The sequence below is a fragment of the Suillus subalutaceus genome (genome assembly GCF_016647625.1).
Source record: "Suillus subalutaceus strain FC151 chromosome Unknown DFJ58scaffold_21, whole genome shotgun sequence".
Classification (NCBI taxonomy): domain Eukaryota; kingdom Fungi; phylum Basidiomycota; class Agaricomycetes; order Boletales; family Suillaceae; genus Suillus; species Suillus subalutaceus.
The window spans coordinates 295,397-318,028 of NW_024540270.1; the positions used below are offsets into that span (position 1 = coordinate 295,397).

At 46.2% G+C, this 22,632-nt stretch overlaps 9 protein-coding genes across 9 annotated transcripts; 3 read left to right on the plus strand and 6 right to left on the minus strand.

Annotated features, from left to right (window-relative positions):
* Positions 1 to 56: 56 nt before the first annotated feature.
* DFJ58DRAFT_743543 (uncharacterized protein) lies at positions 57 to 1,542 on the minus strand. The gene is made up of 7 exons (XM_041387267.1): positions 1,376 to 1,542; positions 1,194 to 1,312; positions 1,043 to 1,141; positions 958 to 989; positions 687 to 871; positions 350 to 638; positions 57 to 294 (listed from the first exon to the last, which is right to left on the minus strand). The coding sequence occupies exons 1-7, from the start codon at positions 1,525 to 1,527 to the stop codon at positions 175 to 177; spliced, it is 996 nt and encodes a 331-aa protein (XP_041247191.1). The 5' UTR covers positions 1,528 to 1,542; the 3' UTR covers positions 57 to 174.
* Positions 1,543 to 2,170: 628 nt separating this feature from the next.
* Positions 2,171 to 2,632, minus strand: DFJ58DRAFT_724710 (uncharacterized protein; the record flags this gene model as incomplete). The annotated part of the gene is made up of 1 exon (XM_041385140.1): positions 2,171 to 2,632. The coding sequence occupies one exon, from the start codon at positions 2,630 to 2,632 to the stop codon at positions 2,171 to 2,173; it is 462 nt and encodes a 153-aa protein (XP_041247192.1).
* Positions 2,633 to 2,924: 292 nt separating this feature from the next.
* On the minus strand, positions 2,925 to 4,193 carry DFJ58DRAFT_724711 (uncharacterized protein; the record flags this gene model as incomplete). The annotated part of the gene is made up of 3 exons (XM_041385141.1): positions 2,925 to 3,158; positions 3,195 to 3,713; positions 3,897 to 4,193. The coding sequence occupies 3 exons, from the start codon at positions 4,191 to 4,193 to the stop codon at positions 2,925 to 2,927; spliced, it is 1,050 nt and encodes a 349-aa protein (XP_041247193.1).
* A 4,648-nt stretch (positions 4,194 to 8,841) lies between these two features.
* Positions 8,842 to 12,225, plus strand: DFJ58DRAFT_655715 (uncharacterized protein; the record flags this gene model as incomplete). Its single annotated transcript, XM_041381867.1, has 3 exons — positions 8,842 to 9,083; positions 9,138 to 10,032; positions 11,929 to 12,225. Coding segments are annotated over 3 exons (1,434 nt in total), but the record flags the coding sequence as incomplete, so codon positions are not given.
* Positions 12,226 to 12,883: 658 nt separating this feature from the next.
* DFJ58DRAFT_623014 (uncharacterized protein) lies at positions 12,884 to 13,135 on the minus strand (the record flags this gene model as incomplete). The annotated part of the gene is made up of 1 exon (XM_041381060.1): positions 12,884 to 13,135. A coding segment is annotated over one exon (252 nt), but the record flags the coding sequence as incomplete, so codon positions are not given.
* Positions 13,136 to 13,941: 806 nt separating this feature from the next.
* Positions 13,942 to 15,293, minus strand: DFJ58DRAFT_838864 (uncharacterized protein; the record flags this gene model as incomplete). Its single annotated transcript, XM_041392487.1, has 7 exons — positions 13,942 to 14,061; positions 14,117 to 14,404; positions 14,456 to 14,601; positions 14,633 to 14,683; positions 14,808 to 14,859; positions 14,894 to 15,118; positions 15,141 to 15,293. The coding sequence occupies 7 exons, from the start codon at positions 15,291 to 15,293 to the stop codon at positions 13,942 to 13,944; spliced, it is 1,035 nt and encodes a 344-aa protein (XP_041247196.1).
* A 468-nt stretch (positions 15,294 to 15,761) lies between these two features.
* On the plus strand, positions 15,762 to 18,118 carry DFJ58DRAFT_772640 (P-loop containing nucleoside triphosphate hydrolase protein). Its single transcript, XM_041389241.1, has 5 exons — positions 15,762 to 16,374; positions 16,429 to 17,021; positions 17,073 to 17,155; positions 17,308 to 17,593; positions 17,652 to 18,118. The coding sequence occupies exons 1-5, from the start codon at positions 15,782 to 15,784 to the stop codon at positions 17,963 to 17,965; spliced, it is 1,869 nt and encodes a 622-aa protein (XP_041247197.1). The 5' UTR covers positions 15,762 to 15,781; the 3' UTR covers positions 17,966 to 18,118.
* A 614-nt stretch (positions 18,119 to 18,732) lies between these two features.
* DFJ58DRAFT_197076 (uncharacterized protein) lies at positions 18,733 to 19,849 on the plus strand. Its single transcript, XM_041379187.1, has 2 exons — positions 18,733 to 19,333; positions 19,386 to 19,849. Exons 1-2 carry the CDS (start codon positions 19,037 to 19,039, stop codon positions 19,668 to 19,670), a joined length of 582 nt encoding a protein of 193 aa, XP_041247198.1. The 5' UTR covers positions 18,733 to 19,036; the 3' UTR covers positions 19,671 to 19,849.
* Positions 19,850 to 19,890: 41 nt separating this feature from the next.
* On the minus strand, positions 19,891 to 21,806 carry DFJ58DRAFT_904926 (Vta1 like-domain-containing protein; the record flags this gene model as incomplete). The annotated part of the gene is made up of 5 exons (XM_041394929.1): positions 21,431 to 21,806; positions 21,155 to 21,377; positions 21,020 to 21,101; positions 20,335 to 20,963; positions 19,891 to 20,278 (listed from the first exon to the last, which is right to left on the minus strand). Exons 1-5 carry the CDS (start codon positions 21,534 to 21,536, stop codon positions 19,891 to 19,893), a joined length of 1,428 nt encoding a protein of 475 aa, XP_041247199.1. The 5' UTR covers positions 21,537 to 21,806.
* Positions 21,807 to 22,632: the final 826 nt, after the last annotated feature.

The window sequence follows — 22,632 nt, forward strand, 5'->3', positions numbered from 1 at the left end:
CTATCTCCTCGATGCCGAATTGCCTCCGCGGACCCTCACGCACTTGCCAATTTCAATCGCTCGTAATGACTAGAATGCAATTATAAAAAAACTTAAGCGAAGTACGATATGCCGGTCAAAGCTAGGTAGAAGGTATGCAGCTATCCAACGTCCAACGAAGCCTTCCTAACACAATCAGTAACCGAGATCCTTCCTGAAGCGTGAAGCCAGGAAATCTCTTGACTTGACCAGCCAAGCAAACCAATCACCTAGGGTAAACCCTCCAAAGAGCCCGACGTAGCCCATGCCACCTTGCTATAACAACCATGTCAGGGTCAAGTCACAATAACTCCCATGGCTTCTGACTCACCCTTCCATTCGAGATCAGAATCATCTCAGGAGCACCGGTATATTTCTTCGTCGGGGTGATTCCGTTCAAGAAGCCCACTACGTTCGTCACGACAACGGGAATATGCCACATGAGTTTAGCGTTCTGCTTCTGCTCGGTCCAGTCGATGATATCGCCTAAAGCGAAGATGGACGGGTGATTGAGCAACTGCATGGTTGGCTTAATCTTAACGAAGCCATGTCCGTTCAGAGCGTCTTCACCAAGGGAAGTCACGTAATCAGGTGTTGGGGCGGCCGCCACGAGCAGATACCTACATATGTTGGTGAGCTAGGTAAACGTGCACATACAACTAACGCACGTACCACTAAGTCGGCGTCCGAAATGTGCTTTCCACTGCTGCGTACTGATACCAACAACACCCGCTTCTGGAATGTTATCGATGTATTCATTGAACATGAACTGCACACCGCGAGCATGGAGGCGTTTCTCCAATCCCTTTCGGAGCGAGCTGCCGTAGGTAGCGTTGATAAGCATCATTACCACCTGTGAACAATGGTAACCTTCTTTGTCTATGTTGCGGAAGTCGTCAGAACTGCAGTGGCCTGACATAATTAAAAAGAGCAATTTACCGGGTAAAGATCCTTCACTTCACCAGCCAACTCTAAGAGTATTGTGCATTAGGTGACGACACAATGATACCTCACGCGTACTCACCGATACCAACGGCACCTCCACCAACGATCACAACGTGGTTTGCTTTGGCGAACTTTTGGCGCCATGCGTGGACAAATGGCAGGACATCGTCCTCGTTCTCTGGGATGCCACAGAAACCAGTCCATTTTGAGCCAGTAGCCAAGATAAGCACTGCATATGATATACGTTCCCCCGGTGGCAAGGACCACAGCACCCCCAGGGATGCCTGGCCGTGCCTCAATGCTGGTCACAACACCGACTTTTGTCTCTCCATTGCCATTCGCGTAAAGTCTGTCAAGCTTGACGAATGAGGTTTCTTCCTAACTTCGACTCTGCGTCGACGACAAGACGGACGGTTGCAGGAGGGAAATGGCGTAAGAGCGGGGGTTAATAAGAATGAGGTTGTACCTTTTCGCGTCCAATTTTTTGCTGAACTGTTTAGCAACTTGGAACCCAGCGAATCCACCGCCAACAATGACAACGTTCTGTTCTGCCTTCCCGGTCATTTCTCAGGATGAGTAGTGGTGGTGGTGGTGGTGATGGTGAAACAAGGACGTCTACCGCCATTGAGGAACTGCGGGTGATCGTATTTGCTACTGGCATGATACAATGGTGATGCTTGTTGGATATTCAGAGGTGCCTGCAAGAAGCAATTTCTGCCAAATATTAAGGCAGTGGGTTTTCGCCCTTGTGTCAGCATTGTCAATGCTGAGTCGTAATGCCGTAGCTCGGTTCCGGCCCGCTCGGGTTCGAGCTTCCCCGGTTTACTGGTTTGGCTATCCTAATACAAATCGTAGCGGTGGCTCGCCACCAATCCCCGACTCTGCCTGCCTGATCAAGGTCGTATGCTGTATTCAATACCACGCCATTGTGCTTGATGCTGGACATGCACCTTGTTCTCGTTGCCTCCTGTGTCCAATGATTTGTTTTCTACTTTTCCAAGCTCCTGTATGTGGGGAGGAGCAGCCACCGTAAACAAAGTGTGACATTATGTAAGTGAATATCGTCCCAATATATGGTCAAGACAATCATAGGAGGGTAAAGGCATACAAGATGGCGATATATGAAGCAAAATAGGTGCATACGAGTATCGAGACTGCGATTAGAATATTATATGCATTATATGAGTGTTGAAAGTCCATATTAACCCTACCACAGGCCCTCTTCATCATCAGAATCTACCATGGCGCACTCTGCATCCTCCCGTGGCACATTCTCGTCCTGGGTCTTGGGTCCGGCACCACAAATATACCTAGCTGCAGCAGCTGCCAAAATAGCCTTCTTTTCCGACTCACTTTTTCCTTTCAGGTGTTTGGCTGCAGGCACTTCTGCATCAAATTGACAATGCCACCAAATCTGCAAGTCCACCTCAATGACACGCATCTTCGTGATTTCATCTGGTGTCACGCGAGGTACCACAGCTGCAAGTTTTGCCGATGAAGCTTCACAATGCTTCTTCCTCTTTGCATCAGTCTCGCGGTTCTGTTGTACCACCCACTTGTCATATTTCACCTGTGCAAGTTGTTGTTTCTTCTCGGCTCCAGCAGTGTCATTGATATGAGCCTTTTTGTGCAGGTATTTGTGTGTGCCTGGACTGAGCACCATTTTCATGTATGTTCCTGTCTGATTCTTCTTGTACGTATTTTAGACGGGCATTGAAGTGGGCCAGGGACATTCGAGGTGCACGTTGCATTGAAACTTGAAGGGTCCCCAATGCACCCTTGTTCACATCATTGGTGGTATTCATGCGAGCTAGCTTGCGTTCCTCTGGTGATGTGTGTGCAATTATACTGTCAGTGGCAAACTCGCAACAGAAGCAGATAAGAGTTTTGAGCGCTCCTTCAAGGAAAGCGAGAAAAAGAGAATGAAGGTGAGGGTATTTTGTATTGTCCTGGGCAATCTGCTAAATGATGTAAACTGATTCCGGCCGCTCGAATGGTTTTCCATCAAATGTGGCAGTCTCATAAGTGGCGTCCATGCTGAAGACAAGCTCAATGTTATCGATAAGCTTTTTGATGTGGGTGATGAGCCAATTGTGGAGAGGACCAAGGTCAAGGATGTTTCCTGAGGAGTTACGGACAGTGCGAAAATACGGGTGGCTGATGCACTGTCCCCACATGCTGAAACATACCATCTCCTACTTCGTTTTGTCACATTCAAAAGCACAATAGACATTTTGCTTGATGTTTGTGTGCATGCGAGCATCCTTCCTGTCCATGATGATCTTGAGGTAGACAACATACAAGTTTTCATGTATGAGCCACTCGCTGGCTCCATCACAATTACTGTGGTAGCGGGTGTTGCTTGTGTCGGGCCAAGGCGAGAAGTAACTGAGTTGTGCCTCAAGGAAAAATCGAAGAGAATCTTGTTGACCCTTCTTGTTGTCTTTATGACGGAAGACAGAACCTGCGAGTGCGAGTGCTTTTGCAGCCCCCCCTTGGGAAACATGCACTGCACGTGCCTGTGCAGTGGAGGGCCCCCCAGATGCAGCTGCTGCATTATCACGGTTCATCAACAGAACCAGTCCATCAACACCATTACGTCCCCACCAAGCTTGCATGCAAGTATTTCCACCCTTGACAGCATTCAGGTCCTTATGCATGCAGTATCCTGCCCATACAAAGAAATCTACAGACTCCTTTTCAGGTAGGGTAAGGGCAGAAAATTGCTCCTGGCCAATCTTGATGTGAAGCTGATGGCGAGCTTCAGATGAGCGTCGATCTCACTCTTCAGCAGGCAGTCATGGTGCTTCCCACCCTTCAATTCCTCCCGCAGCTGCAATAGCCCCTTCTGTAGTCTGCCATAACAGGGCAACAACATCATCAGGGGGTAAAGTGGCCAGCACTTGTTTGCCTCGCACTTCTCTCTCACACACTTCCTTCCATTCTCTGAAGAGGTGGACAAGTTTTTTCTGATCCTCAGCATGATCTGTCAACATGCCCTTCACCTTGGTGACAAGCTCCCTTGGGTCTGCAACACCTGCTGTGGCACCAACCATACATTCATTGTACACGGTACACATCTCGTGTATCACGTCCTTCCAGCCTTGCAGCTGGGTTTCGCTGGTATGATTAACCTCGTGCTGAACACCAGTGAAGCGAGTAACCCCGGTGCTGTCATGGGCGGTGTATGTGATACAGTGGCTCAAAAAACTGTCCGCATGTTTTGACATTTTTCACTATCTATGATATTGTGTGAGAATGAACAAATTCCTCAAGGACATACTTATACCACATTGTAGTATGGCTTCAGGGCTTTTATTTGAGCCCTACACCGTGGGAATCGGCGGAGATATGGTGGAGATATAAGGCTTATAAAATGATGACTCATGTGGACAGTTTTTTGAGTGTATATTAAAACTATATAAATCATTATTTATGAAACCATAAAAATCATGCCACTATTATATAAATTATAAAGTGGTGTCATTATGTTATTTTATGACTATATCTAACTATATAAACCAGAATATCTCATGTATCATAGTCATAATCACCATGAAAGCCATCTCCTCTGCTCAAAGAGATAATATCCTCTCTCTGTCTTATGCTGGCCTCTCTGCTCGCCAAATTTCCTCTAGAACTGGAATATGCAAGTCCACTGTGGCCAAGTTCATCAAAGAAAGCCACCCAGACAAGGAAAACTCTTGTGGAGGACGTCCATTCAAGCTTACCTCTACTGACAAAAGGGCTATTATCCAACATATCACTACAGGAAAGGCTGATAATGCTGTCCAAGCCACCCATTATATCAATTCCACCATCACTACCCCTGTCTCTTCACAAACTGTGAGGAATGTTCTCAAGGCAGCTCATCTCAAGGCAGTAACAAAGAAGAAAAAGCCTCTTCTCTCCATCAAACATAGGCAGAGAAGACTAGCCTTTGCCTTAGCTCATCAACACTGGACTGTAGAGGACTGGAAGCATGTTATATGGTCAGATGGGAAGGTGTATGTATGGAAAAAGAAGGGAGATGGCCTAACAGACAGAGAGGTTAATGGGACTATCAAGTTTGGAGGAGGTTCTTTAATGGTATGGGGCTGTATGGGATGGAATGGTGTGGGAATGCTTGCTGAGGTTGAGGGGAAGATGAATGCTGAGCAGTATGTGGACATTTTAAATGACCACTTGCTGCCTAGCTTGGCAGAATCAGGGATTGATGAAGAAGATATCATTTTCCAACAGGATAATGATCCCAAGCACCACATCCAGAAGAGCTAGGGAATGGTTTGAAGAACATAAACATCAATGTTCTTGACTGGCCAGCACAGTCTCCTGATGTCAATGTCATTGAACATCTCTGGGGAACACTCAAGAAAAAGCTTCAAGCCTATGAAAACCCCCCTAAAGGAGTATGGGAGCTTTGGGAGAGAGTAGCAGTGGAATGGGGGAAGATCACAGCTGAGGATTGCCAGAAATTAATTGAGAGTATGCCTAGAAGGATAGAGGCAGTAATTAAAGCCAAGGGAGGTCATACAAAATACTAGAATACCTGGTTATTACTGTAAAATACTTGAGTCAAAAAACTGTCCGCATGAGTCACCATTTTGTGAGCCTTGTATCTCCACCATATCTCCACCGATTCCCACGGTTGTAGGGCTCAAATGAAAGCCCTGAAGCCATACTACAATGTGGTATAAGCATGTTTTTGAGGCATTTGTTTGTTCTCACACAATATTATAGATAGTGAAAAATGCCAAAACATACGGACGGTTTTTGAGCCACTGTATGATGGGACTGGTAATTGATATTCTTGTGAGATGTTCCATCGGCCGCTTAACGTGATGCATTCATAATCATTTTAGCCCGAGGTACAAACTACTTCAGAAATTACCTACCATCAACTTGCATAATTTTGCCCACCATCTGAACCTCTGCTGCAACCTCTGCCTCCTGGAGTGCATGCCGAATACTGCATGTGCTAATGTCACCTTCAACAACCATTCCGAGACAGTTGGCAACAGCACTAATAATGTCTCGAACACTCGACACCAGTACATCATGTTTTGCCACAAGCTCACAAATCATGTCACGGACCTCGTCCTTAATCACATTCTTCTCCTTCAGGGAAAAGGTACTCTGCTCTGCTTGTACTGCAGTGCATGCAAGTGCTTTATTCACAGCCCATGCTTTCTGAAGAGGGGCACGAGAAGCACGCATAGCAAGAGTATGATTGCGCCTGGTGAGCACCTCGTTACGTTCTCACAAGTACCTCAACTCATGCTCTGCAGTGACGAGAGCAATTTGAGTTGTCTGCACTTGCAAGGATGCCTCAGTTGCAGATGCTCGTGCATCATTGAAACTTGACTGGAGTTTGTTGGTACAGGTTTTTGTGCATTCATGGCATCGTTTTCATTCCTATAGCGTGTCTGGTATATAATCTTGCACTTCTTCTCTTGCTTGAGCCTTGCGACTAGTATTGACCAAATAGTTGTGGCTAAAGGAGTAATATTCTCCTTATTTTGTGTGTGCTGGTGAGTTGTGTGGGCCTTCAGTTGTGCAGTGACTTGTTGCTGAGATACAGAGCATTTTTTGGAAGGTTTCCAGTGATTGTGCTTGGAGTATTTGGACATGATCAGCCTGTGGGATGACTTACAGTATGCAATATAACACGTCAATTGTGCTTACCAATCACGTTTTCCATGCATTCAAAGACTTTACACTGGCCTCTTACCACGGAGCACTGCAAAGGAGATGACCACCAGGATGACAGTTGCATTACTCACTAGATGTATTGTAGGTAAAGTTGAATAAAATTTTCACTGTCCAAATGCTTCTATTGAGAGTGTGGCATATCAGAAGCAAGTTTTTTAGAATTCTGTTTCCTAGAATACCATCAACTAGTAAATTCATGCACATCTCTCATTATAATCCCTGTCTCAAAATTGTGTTATCGTTCTACAGCAGACAATACATTTCTTGACCATCTGTTACGGTGCTACACTGTAAGAGGTAATCACAGTCAGACCTTGAATTTCACTGAGCGTTGCCCCTCCCCACTATAACGCCTCCTTGTCACAAGCTGCCACAAGCTCAAAAGCAGATCCCCTCCTCTTGTTTTTGTCTTTTGCGCACTTGTTTGGGCTTTTTTACCACTTGTTCGAGCATGAACTGCACTGCAATTGTTGATTGCCTCATTTTGTGCACTTATTTTACACTTAGTTGAACTTAATTCATACTTGTTTCAAGCAAAAACAACTGCATTCAAGCCAGACAAGGAGATTAAATAGCACAGAAATAAAAAAGGAGAGTAAGTAAGAAACAAGTACTAGCAAGGAGGTATATTTTTTTATAATGAGCTAAAAGATGGTGAAATGTGTGATATAGCTGATAATATAATGGCAATAGTAGCCAGTGACATGCACGAAACCTGTTTTGTACATGATCACGGACACATAACATACTCTCGTACAACCTAATACTGCCAATAAAAGCAGTTCTAATTTCTTATGGCTTTATTACAATTTACTATAATTTTCTTGAAGGTTTTTCATAGCTACATGAATTAATCATTCATATTACGTACTTAGCACAATCAACAAACTGTGTTAAAACCCTTATCCTTTCATTAGTAAGCACATTCCCGCACCTTTCGGGATTTTCTCGTACATTTTCCCACCTAATGAGCCATATTCGTGTTAACATCTTAACATCTCAACATCTGCGCAGTCATCATCTGAGCAGTGTCAATCTTCTTACGTAATCTACATTTTGTTTAATGATTAGTCATAGTTTCTGGACAGTTCCGAAATAGCGGTAATCTCTAAGTGAACATTTGGACACTGAGTCATAGTGAGTCACATGGAGTCATTATGAGTCATTTCCGTTATGACTCATACCAAGTCATTATGAGTCACTATTCCATATTTAGTAGTTGCATAGCCACCTGTAGAGTAGTATATAAAGGGACATAGTTTCCCTCTTTGAATAATAAGATCCCTTTCTAAAGAGTTTGCGTATCTCTCAGAAAGTTTCTCACCCCTTAATATCTGTGTGAATACTGAGTGAATATTAGTTTATTCCCTCCACTCTTTTGTCACTGTTTCCCACGACGTTCTGACTACCTGAGGCCACCTCTAAGTCACATTAAATTACTCTAGCTAGTGCACGGTTACTAGTCGTCTAGTGTAGTTTCACTGCAATTCTCTTTATGACACAGGAAATCAATTCTGTGGGGAGAAATCCATGTACTTTAACGATTGAGGACGATAAATAGGACTTATACTTTAGTCAACAATATTAAGAGCTTGGCCACTTAAGACTACATCAAGAAGGTGTATTCTAGTCTGGACTGCGTCATTACTCATTGTGAGATCCTGAGCAGCAGAAAGGTCGATTTCGAAGCCAAGTATTTGATTGATTCAACTGTATCCAACTCCTAGTTTGATCTCCCCTGATTGTGAGAATAAGGAGTATCCCAGAGATATCGCTCTGACTCACCACGTATCACTGTAATTCACGTAACTTTCCGTAATCTGTGTACTGTCGCATCATTATCCCTGAAGAACCCTAAGTACTGCATTAAGCCAGTTAACGGGCATTGTTCCTAAGATTCCCAAATATCTCACCCCTTTTTTTAGTCATTGGTAAATTTGCTCAAGGAGAACACAATCTATATTTGCACCCCCACGAATGACCACGTTATCAACCATTGGTATTTGTCTGAACCATTGACCGTGGAGGATAAGTGAAATTTGGTGTTTTTATTGCCTTTCGCATCCTAGTAAGACACTGGGTCACCGACAATTGAAACTAACTCGTCATGAGGGGGTTGACCACATCAACTGAGAGGTCTAGAAAGGTGATACCGTCTCTGGTCGATGTGACCTCCCATTATCGTGGCGCAAAGGTCGCGACAATGCACTTTTGATCCTTACCACTTCACAGCTTAATCCGGCTCATTACTCCTATGCGGAACTCTTCACTGCTACCTCTGGCATCGACATGCTATGTCCGTTTGGACAAAACAAGTATCTCGGCATCAGTGGTACAGACGACGAGCTCGACGACCCAAGCCAAGTGCCCAGACCTCCCCCTCCCATCACAACGTCTCCTACCTCACAGTGCCTACTAGAAACGGTGTTGAGTGAGGATGGTGTTGAGGGTACTTGTCCTAGAGAGTTGCAGGGAGAGAATGACGATGAAGAAATCATGTTGACGTTTCAAGAGGCCCTAGTTGATAACTCGCCTACTGATGCCCCCCCAGCTCAGTCCAACCAGCCTCACACTCTAGATTCATTGTCCCCTCCCTTACCACAAGGCCCAGGTATCCGTCCCGACAACTATCTGCTGTATAGCAGACGCTGGATTCACAAACAGACGGTCTGCTGTCTAGTGGTTAATAAGGACTTTGTTTCAAAATCGCTCAATCGACTTGAGTGCGTCCATGCAGGCTATACGAAAGTCAACAAACGGATTGACATGTCAGCAGGGCGTATCACTAAACAGAACTTATTCCTCGTCAGAGATATCTTTCTTACCATCCTTCATTCCGCTTGGACTCTTTCTATTGGCATACTTCATTCAACTACAGCAACTCTCAGCGGTATTTCTTGCTCATCAATCAACATAGGCATGATGAAGGCTTCAAGAACCACAGTGAAAATTACCAGTCAACTCCTCAGCATCATTTCTACTCGCCCTTTACCTGACATCTCCCAGGTATTCTTATGGGATGGTGGATATATTACAGCGTGTTCGGTGATTCAAGGTTCCTCGCAGTCCACAGAACGTGTCGTTGTTGTGACCGTCCCAGGTTCTCTCGTCGAGCCTGTCAATCCCAAGCCTACCTTCATTAGACTATGCAACAACATCAATGTGGATGAGTTCTTGCAAGTGAATGGGGGCCAGAGCACGTGGCAGATATCGCGAGACGCTCTGCAAGCAGCTTGTGACCTGCTATGGGCAAAAGCAGTGGAGATAAATCTCCCCCTTAAGTCAATTGCAGTTGTGACTCCTTTGGACGAGACCAAATTTCCTTACAGACATTCAGATGGTAAGTGTTTCGTGTTTGTCTTGCCAATTTGTTCCTAATGGTACATTTTCACTTACAGGTACTCCCGCTGTCATCTCTATGGAAGCTAGTAATTTGCTTGGAGCATCCGAAGGGGATCGAATCTCTGTGTGTCCCCTGTGCGAGTCGAGGGTTGTCAACATGCGCAATCATATCGGTCAACATATCCTTCATGCACTAAGCAACTCACCAGAGGAGGTCACATTGAAAGAACCAGTACATTTTATTACATTCTGAGTTCACTCTTATGACTATGTACAAGGTCGGCGACACATTTCTGTGCAGCTTTTGTGGGCGTTGACACGCACGAAACCTGTTTCGTACATGGTCATGGTAAATTTATGACATATGCTAGTCCTTACTATAGCCTATACACTTCCCTTAAATTTTCTATACCTTACTTCAATTTACTTTAGACATTTCTGAGCATGTATCATCAAGATACGACTTAGCGGTTCAAACTAAATACTTAATGTACCCTTTATCCTTTCTATAATTCTTTATTTTATTTACCCCTATGCCAAGCATATGTACACACACATTCTATGCACACTTTATTTACATCTATGTACTCAAGGCAGTGGTGCCAACCAAACCAAGTTGAACTAGTTGGAATGGATTGGTAATCAATGCACAGCAATAAGGCAGTGCTAGAAGGACCTAGAACACAGCCTTTGCTGAGTAATCTAGAACATTCTATGAGTATCTTACTAATCATTCCATAACATTCCATGACCTTCTATGACATTCTATAAGATTCTATTGTTCTTTCTCAAACATTCTGGAATATTCTATAGTATATTAGTAATCAGTAGCACAGCCACTAGTCTAGTAGTATATAAGGGGCTCATTTTCCCCTCTTGTGAAGTAATCAATTTCATTCCCAAGTATTATCAGAGTGAGACAAAGTTTATAGGGGAACACAGGGGAACATTCTTTCGCCCCTAAGATTCTTAGCCCCTACTATTTGAGTGAACATTCAAGTGATTATTAGGAGAAAATATTAGTTTATTTGCTCCACATCTTTGACATTATTCTTCACACATTCTTCAGAAGTATTTGGCCACATTCTTGAGCCATCTTTGATTACATAATCATCCTTTATTCTAGTTCTCTTTTAGACACAGGAAAAGTTCTGTGGGGAGAATTATACGTATTATTCATCAATTAGGGTAGACACAAATAAGACCTACAATCTGTCAACGAATATTAAGAGCTTGCCCACTTAAGACTACATCAAGAAGGTGTACTCTATTCTGGACTGCGTCATTACTCATTGTGAGATCCTGAGCAGCAGAGAGTTGGTTTCAAGGCCACATATTGGGACGATCCCGCTAGTGAATTTGTTCTCCATTGCTGAGTATAAGTAAGATATATCCAAGAGGGATATATATTAAAGTTCAAGCTCATTGCATACAGCTGCAACATATTATTCTGAAGTTTATAGCACTACCTTGTGCTACTATTGTTTCTATCGTTCTTTGCCTCTTTTACATCACTAGCGTTCGCTTGAAAAATTCAACACATCTTGTCCCCCACGAACGACCATGTTATCAACCGTTGGTAATTGTCTGAACTGTTGACTGTGGAGGATTGTGAAATTTGGTGATTTTCTTGCCTTTCACATCCTAGTAAGACAGCGTTCCGGACGACCAGAGTGTGCCATTACTATCACCGTGCCTGCAAAAGCTGCAACAACCTGGGACACCAAATGCGCATACCAGCACCAATTCCAATATGCATCTGCCGACAGCAGTTCAAAGAATCAACCATGCCTCAATGTTCCATTGAGGTGCGAACTCTGTCACCCTATTCTCCCTGCAGTCCCCGGAAAGACAACGAGAAAGACACCTGTTGTCCCGGTCAGGGCCGTTTGGCACTACAATATGCATGAGCACATCTTCCAGGAGCATGAGGAGTACGTGGTACCGGGACAGAGAGAGATTGGTGTACCACTGCCCGCAAGCATTTGGAAGGAGATGAGGCTCACAGACCTGGAGCAGACTGCTTCACGCATCCCAAAGACTCATTGGCAACCTTCCTACATTCCTCTGGGCGAAATCGGCAAGGAGAATGTGCCTCTGTTAGTTTCTCGTGGATCCAAATGTGCTGGAGCACAAGCTGGTCCATCCTGTCCATCAGAGAAGGCCCAAATGACCGTTGAAACTGCAGTTTCTATACTCAGTGCTTGATTTCTTACTTTACAAACCTATTCCAGTCGCCTACGTACCTGTCTCCATCCATTATATCACTGCAGCTGTCTGTTTTGCTTTGCAATAGTTGAATCGATCCATTTTAACTTGTCATTTTGCGATGAATGACTACCTAATATGGCTAAATTACATGATCGGTCATGCTGTCATCATGCTGTCACGGTAGTTGTAGGGGGTACCCAAGTTACGACAGGTTAGTGTCTTGAACTACTCGATCCCACACCTCTTGCATTAGACTATGGATAGACTCTCCTTGACAAGGGCTACAACATTGGTTTTCATGAAAAAAGTTCCCACAGTCTACCAGAGATGTTGGATGCCATGTCACTGAGTTGGCACTTACTATTTGTGCTTATATATTGTCACACTTGAACACACTTAAAAATTCAACATGTACTTAAATTGCAGCATCTGATGTGTTCTCATTTTAAAATTATATAACTATCTGCTTAAATGTTATTATCATACTTAATTCTGGCCATGCATTACTTACTATTATTGTGTTTCCTTGGTGAACAATTCTCCAAGCAGAAATTAAGTCAGAATGATTTGCTTTGACAACTTGGTGAACTTAGCATTGAATTAAGTCTGTTTAAGGGAGATAAGATGGCTAAGACTTTTTCCCGTTTCCTGATGTTCTGATGGTGAGGTGCCACTGCTGTGACTGATATGATAGCAATGCACACTGCTTAAGGTGGTCCAGTGAATGGCACCACCAGTGGTTTTGGAGTGCATTCCAGAAGTGTATGTGCATGTCGACACAGTTGTCTGGCCAGTTGTGCACTTTCATCATGCTGATCATGTGAGAAGTCACTTCATTGAACTCCTCCCAGGAGAGGTTCTCATCTCTCACAACAGCAGCTGCTTTTGGGTCCCCCACAGCAGCTGCTGAGACCTAAATGTGTGCCCTGTTGGCTTCTGGTAGCATAATGAGCATCTCAGGTTCTGCTATAAGCACTGTGGCCTTGGCATCACTTAAACCCTTGTTGGTCAAATCGTGCAGCTCACAAAAATCACCTGCTTTCATTTTCCTGATGGCATAGGCAGCAGGTATGATACTAGGGTCAGATGGAACCTTTCTGTGCTTGATAGGTGTGTACTTATTTTTGTTCTTTTTTTTCATTCCTCCAGGCATGCTGCCTCTTGCTCATCTTGTCGTCACATGGCTTCTAACCTCTGTTGCCTGTTGGCCCACTGTTTTTTGGTTGCATTGTTAGTTATGGTCCATAACAATGTCAGTGAACAGGCGGCCTGTTTGTCCATGAAACCTTCTGCTATGAGTTGTTGCCTGGCCAGCTGATGTTCTTCTAGCATGTAGTCTGGAACAATCTCTTCATTGAGGTTTTCTTGGAACAGTGCAATAACGAGAGAGAATGCAAAAAGACTGAGAACTAGTAGCTAGGACTTAGAGTGAGACACAACTATGAGGTGGTCAAGAGCAGGAAAAGCTGCGCCACCTCGCTTAATTGCATGTAGACTATATTCTACGCAGCCTCATGCCTCGGTAGCTTAGAAAGGCAGCCTTGCAAGCAAGGCGATATCTGCGGCAGTTAGCCGTGTACTTTAAGGCCAATTTCAATCGCTCGCAATGACTAGAATGCAATTATAAAAACATAAGCGAAGTACGATACGCCAGTCAAAGCTAGGTAGAAGGTATGCAGCTATCCAAAGTCCAACGAACCCTTCCTAACACAATCAGTAACCGAGATCCTTCCTGAAGTGTGAAACCATGAAATCTCTTGACTTGACCAACCAGGCAAACCAATCACCCAGGGTAAACCCTCCGAAGAACCCGAAGTAGCCCATGCCGCCTTTCTATAACAACCATGTCAGCGTCAAGTCACAATAACTCCCATGGCTTCTGACTCACCCTTCCATTCGTGATCACAATCATCTCAGGAGCACCGGTATATTTCTTCGTCGGGGTGACTCCGTTCAAGAAGCTCACTACGTTCGTCACGATAACGGGAACATGCCACATGAGTTTACCGATCTGCTTCTGCTCGGTCCAGTCGATGATATCGCCTAAAGCGAAGATGGATGGGTGATTGAGTAGCTGCATGGTTGGCTTGATCTTAACGAAGCCATGTCCGTTCAGAGCGTCTTCACCAAGGGAAGTCACGTAATCGGTGTTGGGGCGGCCGCCACGAGCAGATACCTACATATGTTGGTGAGCTAGGTAAACGTGCACATACAACAACGCACGTACCACTAAGTCGGCGTCCGAAATGTGCTTTCCACTGCGCGTACTGACACCAACAACACCCGCTTCTGGAATGTTATCGATGTATTCATTGAACATGAACTGCACACCGCGAACATGAAGACGTTTTCTCCAATCCCTTTCGGAGCGAGCTGCCGTAGGTAGCGTTGATAAGCTCATTACCACCGTGAACAATGGTAACCTTCTTTGTCTGTGTGGTGTAATTCGTCAGAACTGCAGTGGCGTGACATAATTAAAGAAAAACAAATTCACCGGGTAAAGATCCTTCACTTCACCAGCCAACTCTGAGAAGTATTGTGCATTAGTGACGACACGATGATACCTCACGCGTACTCACCGATACCAACGGCACCTCCACCAACGATCACAACGTGGTTTGCTTTGGCGAACTGGTTGGCGCCATGCATGGACAAATGGCAAGACATCAGCCTCGTTCTCTGGGATGTCACAGGGACCAGTCCATTTTGAGCCAGTAGCCAAGATAAGCACTGCATATGATATACGTTCCCCGGTGGCAAGGACCACAGCACCCCCAGGGACGCCTGGCTGTGCCTCAACGCTGGTCACAACACCGACTTTTGTCTCTCCATTGCCATTCGCGTAAAGTTTGTCAAGCTTGACGAATGAGGTTTTCTTCCAACTTCGACTCTGCGTCGACGACAAGACGGACGGTTGCAGGGAGGGAAATGGCGTAAGAGCGGGAGTTAATAAGAATGAGGTTGTATCTCTTTGCGTCCAATTTTTTGCTGAGCTGTTTAGCAACTTGGAATCCAGCAAATCCACCGCCAACAATGACAACGTTCTGTTCTGCCTTTCCGGTCATTTCTAAGGATGACTCGTGGTGGTGGTGGTGGTGGTGGTGGTGATGGTGGTGGTGGCGAGTCTAGCGCTATTAAGGAACTGCGGGTAATGGTATTCGACATGATTCAAACGCGTTCTTTTATATAATTGCTTCGGTGATGCTTGTTCGAGATTCAGAAGTGCCCGAACCTATCGCAAGAAGCCATTTCTTCCAAATAAGGCAGTGCGTCAGCAATATTACGCGAAAAGCTTACATAGCCAAGTGCTAGAGCGCTGGAGGCTTATCCATTGTCGTGCATTCTCCAGAAAATCGGTGATTGTAACCCTTCGTAGACAAGTCCGCAGTGTGATGCGATGTCCAAATTTTAATATTAGAGGATACAGTGCCTTGAAAATTAGGTACACCGTGAGACCCTGTGAGACTCCGAGGTCAGTTTTCGGCATTTCCCAGAAAGGACTAGAATTCAAAGGACCACTCAAGCTACATTAATCTACTCTGAACCTTGTCAGATGCGCAGGTCAGGTAAGCAACGCAAGGCTGAGCTGCAGCTGAAGCGCGCAGTCAAACGTGGTGACGTAGCACCACCTGAGGCACAACCGCGCAGGAAGAATTTCAGGAGACCTCCGAAGCTTGGTCATTCACTTGACGCAAGGCTTTTAGCAGATGACGCATCTAGGGCCGCAAGGAAGCTTCAATCACAGTTCGTGAAGCTTGATCCTGACTTCCTGGAGACCACGAAGCACTTGGCTGCTACCTTGCCCTTGACAAGGCCTATATCTGCTGATGTATGCGTCCTCGTTGTCGATCATGTACAGTCAGGCAACGATCTCGTGAACGATCAGCTCAATGTCCCGAGGAGACCCAAGTGGAAATATACCATGTCAAAAGATGACGTAGATGCCAACGAGCAAGGCTATTTTCGCAGATGGATGATTCAGACAGACGCCATTGTGGAGCGTTGGTATAATCAAAATAATCAGCCAGTTGTGTCGGGCATTGATCTAGGGTCGGCTAGCCCAAGTGTTCCTGACACCGCTGTTCAAGACAAAATGCCATGTCCTCCTACCCATTTCGAGCGCAATCTCGAGGTTTGGAGACAACTGTAAATACTGAATTTCTATGCATCTGATTTTTAGGCTCACAAGTTAGTGTGCAGCTGGCGAGTAACAGAAATATCTCAAATACTTCTTTGTCTTTTGGACTCCAGATGTCCACCACTCCACTTCCCGTCTTCGCTCGAGTCCTATTTAGCCTCTCGAAAAGCAAAAGTCATTCTCGTTCTCACAAAAGTCGATATCGCAGGTCCAGAAAGAGCTGAGGCATGGACTGCATATCTTCAGAAGCGTCACCCAGGACTACCCATCGTGCAAGTCGAGGCGTATCAGCAAAAAGTGGGCGAGCAAGGACGTCCAGTCTATGAATCACACCTCCCCCTTCCCTTCAGAGAACGTTTAGTTAACGCCATGCGGCAAGTGCATGAAGAAATGTTAATCCCCCCTGAGCGAGTCCGCTCGGTTGAGGCCAAGCTGAAGCGCTGGAATCCTCCAGTCAAGCGCGAGATCGATTGGAATGGCTTGCTGCATGCTCATGGCAAAAAAGTTGGGAGTGTCGTTGGAGGCGCAGCTATGCCGAAGGGAAAGGGCAAAGAGGATACCGCAGACGATGCCCAAGAACCAGAACAGGAAGGCAGTGATAATGAAGGCCAATTAGAATGGCAGGAGCCAGAATTTCTGACTGTCGGTTTGATCGGTACATCTTTCTTGTGCTTTCACGCACTTGAAAATTAACAGCTCATCCCAGGTCAACCGAACGTTGGCAAGTCATCTCTTCTCAACGCGCTGTTCGGAATACATAAAGTTCGAGCATCACGGACCCCCGGAAAGGTAAACAAATAGTCTTAATCCGTAAGATACAGAGCCTCGTCTTACATACTTGACCAGACAAAGCATTTTCAAACTCTTTTTGGACCCGTGATGTCCGTCTCGTCGATTGTCCAGGGCTTGTGATGCCCGCCCTCACACCAATGGACACTCAGGTTCTCTGCGGAATATTACCCATATCCCGTGTCTCCGCCATCCCATTTTGCATCCACCAAATTGGGCAACTTCTCCCGCTCGAGACTATTCTCGGTCTTACACACCCTTTGGCGAACAACGCACCCGTTGAGGACAAACGCACCTGGCGCGATGGTAAGCAACCTTCATTGAAGGACAACAAGACGCACTGGACAGCGACGGAGATCATGACCGCATATGCGAACAAGAAAGGCTGGGTTACCGCAAAGGCAGGCCGACCAGATATCCACCGTGCAGGCAACGCTAGTGAGTATCCTTGGAATGAATTTATTTATTTCAGATCTTTAATAATAATCATTGGCAGTGCTGAGACTCGTCGCGGAAGGCAAGATAGCATGGGCTTTCTGGCCTCCGGGAACCGACTTGACGACTGTTGGATCCAGTGGGGGCAACGGAATCTGGCTCATACGCGATGCAGATCAGCACGCCCAAGAACTAGATGAAGATGATGAGGGAGGATCAGGCGATGAAACTGACGAGGTCGAAAGTCCTGATGAAGGCAATGATGACGATGGTGATAAAGATGAAAATCTGACCGGTGAAGAAGAAGAACACCAGGATGCGGACTTCAAGTCTGTTACTGTTGGTCGCTTCGGTGTACTAGCGATAGATGATTGATTGAAGGTCGGTTGTCTGACTGCATTCAACTATCCTGCCAGCGCTGCAACAACGTTGCGATTGATGATCAACTTGAATACTAGCTGTACTAGACTACTATCACCCGGGAGTTTAAGCTATCTGAGGCGATCTGCTAAGCTTGATATTGATGACTGGAATTGGATGGACTGTTCAATGACATCACGGCGACCATGCGGAGTTCTCGTATCATACCGTGACAATATTAATTAGACTCCGATCACCGCAGTCCATCAGGCTATGTCAAGCTTCCAGATCAAACAGCCTGCAAGTTCGCTTCAAAGTCCGCAACTTTGAACTGGGTGCTCAGATCAGATCGATTACTGTGCTGGAGTTGGCTCGGTCTCGGTTTGTCCTTGGCGTTCGAACACGGTAGCAGTGTCACACAAGCTTGCATGTATTGAACTAAAGTGTAACAGCCAGCGCCAGTGGCGGCCAAGAGCATGCTCCCCTCATGGCTGAGCAAAAGGTCCAACAATCTACAGGTTATCAACCAACCAGATCACACATCTAAAGCTTCCCATTCAACAGTGGAACTAACTGGAAATTCATCTCAGTCTGCAATTCCCATCACAGACGACGATCACAACGATGTCCACGAACACATCTGGGATCCCAGCACATACTCTGCCCCAACTGAACAGGACGCTCTCAACCCAAATCCATCAGCTACTAGTACTAGTACATCAAGCGACTCGAAGTCGCTGGGACATTCAACTGAGCCAGCAAGGTTTCTGACACCGCATGATGATATTCTCACCGAACTCCAGGGATACTTGCCCTCGGGTGGTCATCAGGCTGCAGAGCAGCAATCTCTACGACTGGATGCTCCCCTAGGATCTTCCCTCAACATTGGCCCAAGCGTTGTTGAGAACTCGTTTTTCTCCTCCGAATCTTTGCCCAATCATGAACCTGCCAAGGAGATGATGTACGAAACCGTCCACTGGTCAGAGATTACATGACTATGTACCCACGCCGGTGCGCTCGGGCACTGACGATGAACTATGGTCCCATCTATCACATATTTTGGAGCTCCAGAGTGAAATTTCAAAGATGCATGTTGATATGGAGACTGTCGGCTTGCGGACTGCACGAGGTCATAATGCACCAGTTGTCCCTGAGCGCGAAGGAAAGGCAAGCACTATCAGGAGCGAGACGAGGAAGAACAGGACGAGAAGTGATACACTCGGAGAAGAGGAAGGTGATGATGAGAGCGATGAAGTGACCGAAGGAGAAGATTCGGATGACAACGACGAGGTATTTGGGAAGAGGAAACGGGAAGAACAATTTACAAGACTGGCGGAGCGGTTTGCGGACAGAAAAGTTTCCATTGACGCCGTCATGAATAAGGTATATAATTCTTGCAGTTCACTGTCCATGTCTAATCTTACTACTTGCCCAGTTGGACAACCTTTCGAGCGCACTCAAGGCCTTTCATGCGCTACCCACTCCAGTACTCGATCTTACATCCTCTCGTGCCAGCACCATGTCTTTCAATGCTCCACTAGTAACCACTGATCGCCCTACTGGTGCGGCCCCTGCGGGTACCCCGACGACATCAGCTCCCCCTCGTTTGTCAGTACAACCACTAGTAACGACGATTATAGATGACTCGCAACACGTGGATAGCCCAGTGGGCATGCATCCCCCACAAACCATCCTCGATCGCAGTGGCGGCAAGAAGTAAGCTTTCATACCCTTCTGGATGCATCATATGGTTTGGGAACAAGTCTTACAATACAAATAGCGTCGAGATAGTTGACACTGGCTATAGCTAATATATTACATTAAATCACAAGCAGATGAAGAAAAAACATGAGCCTTTACAGTGAAAAAGCCTACTTCCTCAGGAAAGAGTCCAGCTCCGGATAATATGACCAATCGACATCAATGCTCTCATCATCAGTTCAACCTCCGAGGAGAGCCAGCGCAGCCCTAAGTTCCTTTCTCGCTTGCTCAGCATCCTCGTAATCAAGCGAGGAAATAGCAAAGCGACAGTGCTTCTGTGCTTTGGCAATGATAGTGGGCGTAAGTTGAGAATCATTCAGTGGTAAAGGGGCGGGAACAGGGGCGGGAGCTGGGGGCGGGAGCGCCATGCGAGGAGGTGAAGATGGGGGCGGGAGCGCCATGCGAGGAGGTGAAGAAGGTGCAATAGTATGGGCATGGGTGGAGGAGGGATCATGGGTGGAGGGGGAATCATGGGGCGGGGGTACTGGAGTTGAGGGTACAAACCCAAGCGGAAGTTCTTGAGAGGATATTGAAGGACCACGAGCACGGGTTTGCAGTGGTGACCCTCTCGGCGGGGAGATTGAGGGAGGATGGTAGAATGCTGAGGGATCGGGGGCACATACTCTCTGGTTGTTGGTGTGTATATAACAGGCCGCTCTTTAGGTGGAGATGAGGACTCGAATACGACCGGCTGAGATTCGCTAGTAGATGACGAGAACGGAACCCAACTAGGGGATGATCCATTAAGTAACGGATCTCGGACTAGCTCTTCATCGCCAGTCGCGCCCTCCACGTCAGTGCTAACCCAGGCCTGACGGAGTTGACTCCCTCTGCCATTGAGAGGGGTTTCATGCCAGTTGTTTGCCTGATCCAAACTGACGCTGCTGCTATCCTGGGCAAGATCGAATCCTGGAGTCGCTGTCGTACTCCAACGCCCAGGGCTCAGCGACTCATCATCATGGCGAGGGAGATGCAATAGATTGGCACGAGTGATATCATCTGGACTCATCTTCGGAGATGGCGTCTGCCGATAATGCGACGTTTGAGGCAGTGTGGGGGATTGGCTCGTCGCTGAAGGAGAGGTCTTGGGATTTTCAGCTCGCGGAGGTAGCTCTGAAGCACCAGAAGTATCAGGGAGGGGTTCCAAGTCAAATTGAGACCCAGCAGGACCCGATATGGGCTTCCTGCCCTCCCGATATGCCTTTGCAATATCAGCTGCCTTCCATTTAGCATATTTAATCTTGCCATCTATCTGTGAATGTATGTTAGACAAATGTCGTCAGGCTGCATGACACCACGACGGCTTACCGTATCGGAGATATCTGCCGTTGGAAATACTTTCAAGACCTCGAAGAAATTTGCTGCGGCAAGAAACTTCTTCGCAGTTGATCTAGTTGGATGTGAGTTAATCTACCGGAAATTAAGATAATGATGGTCGGATACCTTGTTGCATGACCTTCACGGTCTTCATCATCGGCGATACGGAAGATCTTCAGGGCAAAGTTCTCGACAAACGCTGCACTCGCCGGCTCGCTATCTATGGTGTCAATGGGGCCAATCTGGGCTTTCAAGCGCTCGAGTGCGTTCAGGAGATTTAGAAGCAGTGTGCGTGATGCAGCATCCTTCACTTTCAAATTGATACCAAGCTGGGCTGCATAGTACGCGCCTACACACTTCCGTGAGCTATGTGATGTGCTCAGACGTAAAGATTACCCATACACCAGTATGCCACGACTGGTTGTTGATTGACCAGTTCCTCGGCGCGTTGGAGGTACGGCGCTATAGACTTGAGACCTGTTGATATTGGTGGTAGTCCAAGAGACATGATGATTACTGAGTCTTGTAAGTGCTGCGGTGGATGAATGTATACAAGGGTAAATTTTGGAGTCACGAGTGCTGTGGTACCGAAGTCTGGATGATTCAGATTTAAATTATAAGCCTAAGGGTTTTTATACCAATGATGGATGGGCAACCAAGCTGTTATTGGGTTTGTGAGAGGCCTCACGCCTGCAACGAGGACAATGCACGAAGCTGAGCGCTGAGCTGTGTACAAAGACGTCTAAAGCCAAAGTTCAATCATTGGAAGTGACCGAGGTTGTCGGGACTCGGAACATCACAGCTTGACGTCAAATTGTGTCCTTGTTTGGCAGTATGAGCGTCTACCACTACTCTGTCTACATAGTTCCGACTTGAGTCATTCAATGATAATCCTTTCGGGACTAACATCTACAGCAAAGCATGGAGCTCCCTGGCTGCCAACACGTTGCAATCAAACCAAGTGCCAATGCGTTTGTTCCTTGCGTCACTCGGAAGCGCGGCATCATTTTGCCCACAGCATCAACCAGCCCAAACCAGAACCATATGACATGGCCTCGGAGCAACGGCTACATTCCATCATTTTCAACGATAAGCCGCGAGGTAAAGGTGCTATGTAATATGTTGATGATGTTCCTGGTATTGATTTTGCGGTGGTGCGAACCTAACCTTTTTTCAAGAATCCCGTTGACAGCAGAACACCGCGACTTTCAAGTGCCGATCTGCCAGTGGAGTACTGGTCTCCCCCTCTGCAGATAAGGGAGAAGATGTTTATTATAGATCTGCAGCACCGTATGGACAGACTTGTCACAATGAGAAGGGGTTGTGCATCAGAACTAGAGCTCCACGTCATTGTGGCTGACGGGTGATATCCACATATTTCACATTTTCCATCATGCAGACACTTATCTGTGAGCAGGTCAGTCACTGTGATTTTAGGTTCAGGTGGAAACTGTACAATTCGGTGGATTTATCCTTGTTACATCACCCGAAGCACCCTTTTTCGGAGCATGATACTAACCTCTCCATCTATAGTGCCTTTTTATTATAACCTAGGTGATAATGAAGGAGCTGCGCCTGACGCCAATTTCAAATCAGACTGGTGG

What these genes read in the sequence shown, in the direction of transcription:
- DFJ58DRAFT_743543 (XM_041387267.1), bottom strand. Translation starts at nt 1,527, where the DNA reads ATGACCGGGAAGGCAGAACAGAACGTTGTCATTGTTGGCGGTGGATTC. An exon ending in GCCATTTCCCTCCTGCAACC is followed by an intron (nt 1,313 to 1,375) that starts GTCCGTCTTGTC and finishes CAAGCTTGACAG; the next exon opens with ACTTTACGCGAATGGCAATG. An exon ending in TGGAGGTGCCGTTGGTATCG is followed by an intron (nt 990 to 1,042) that starts GTGAGTACGCGT and finishes CAATACTCTTAG; the next exon opens with AGTTGGCTGGTGAAGTGAAG.
- DFJ58DRAFT_772640 (XM_041389241.1), top strand. Translation starts at nt 15,782, where the DNA reads ATGCGCAGGTCAGGTAAGCAACGCAAGGCTGAGCTGCAGCTGAAGCGC. An exon ending in CTCGAGGTTTGGAGACAACT is followed by an intron (nt 16,375 to 16,428) that starts GTAAATACTGAA and finishes GTTAGTGTGCAG; the next exon opens with CTGGCGAGTAACAGAAATAT. An exon ending in TCTGACTGTCGGTTTGATCG is followed by an intron (nt 17,022 to 17,072) that starts GTACATCTTTCT and finishes AGCTCATCCCAG; the next exon opens with GTCAACCGAACGTTGGCAAG.
- DFJ58DRAFT_197076 (XM_041379187.1), top strand. Translation starts at nt 19,037, where the DNA reads ATGCATGTTGATATGGAGACTGTCGGCTTGCGGACTGCACGAGGTCAT. An exon ending in TTGACGCCGTCATGAATAAG is followed by an intron (nt 19,334 to 19,385) that starts GTATATAATTCT and finishes CTACTTGCCCAG; the next exon opens with TTGGACAACCTTTCGAGCGC.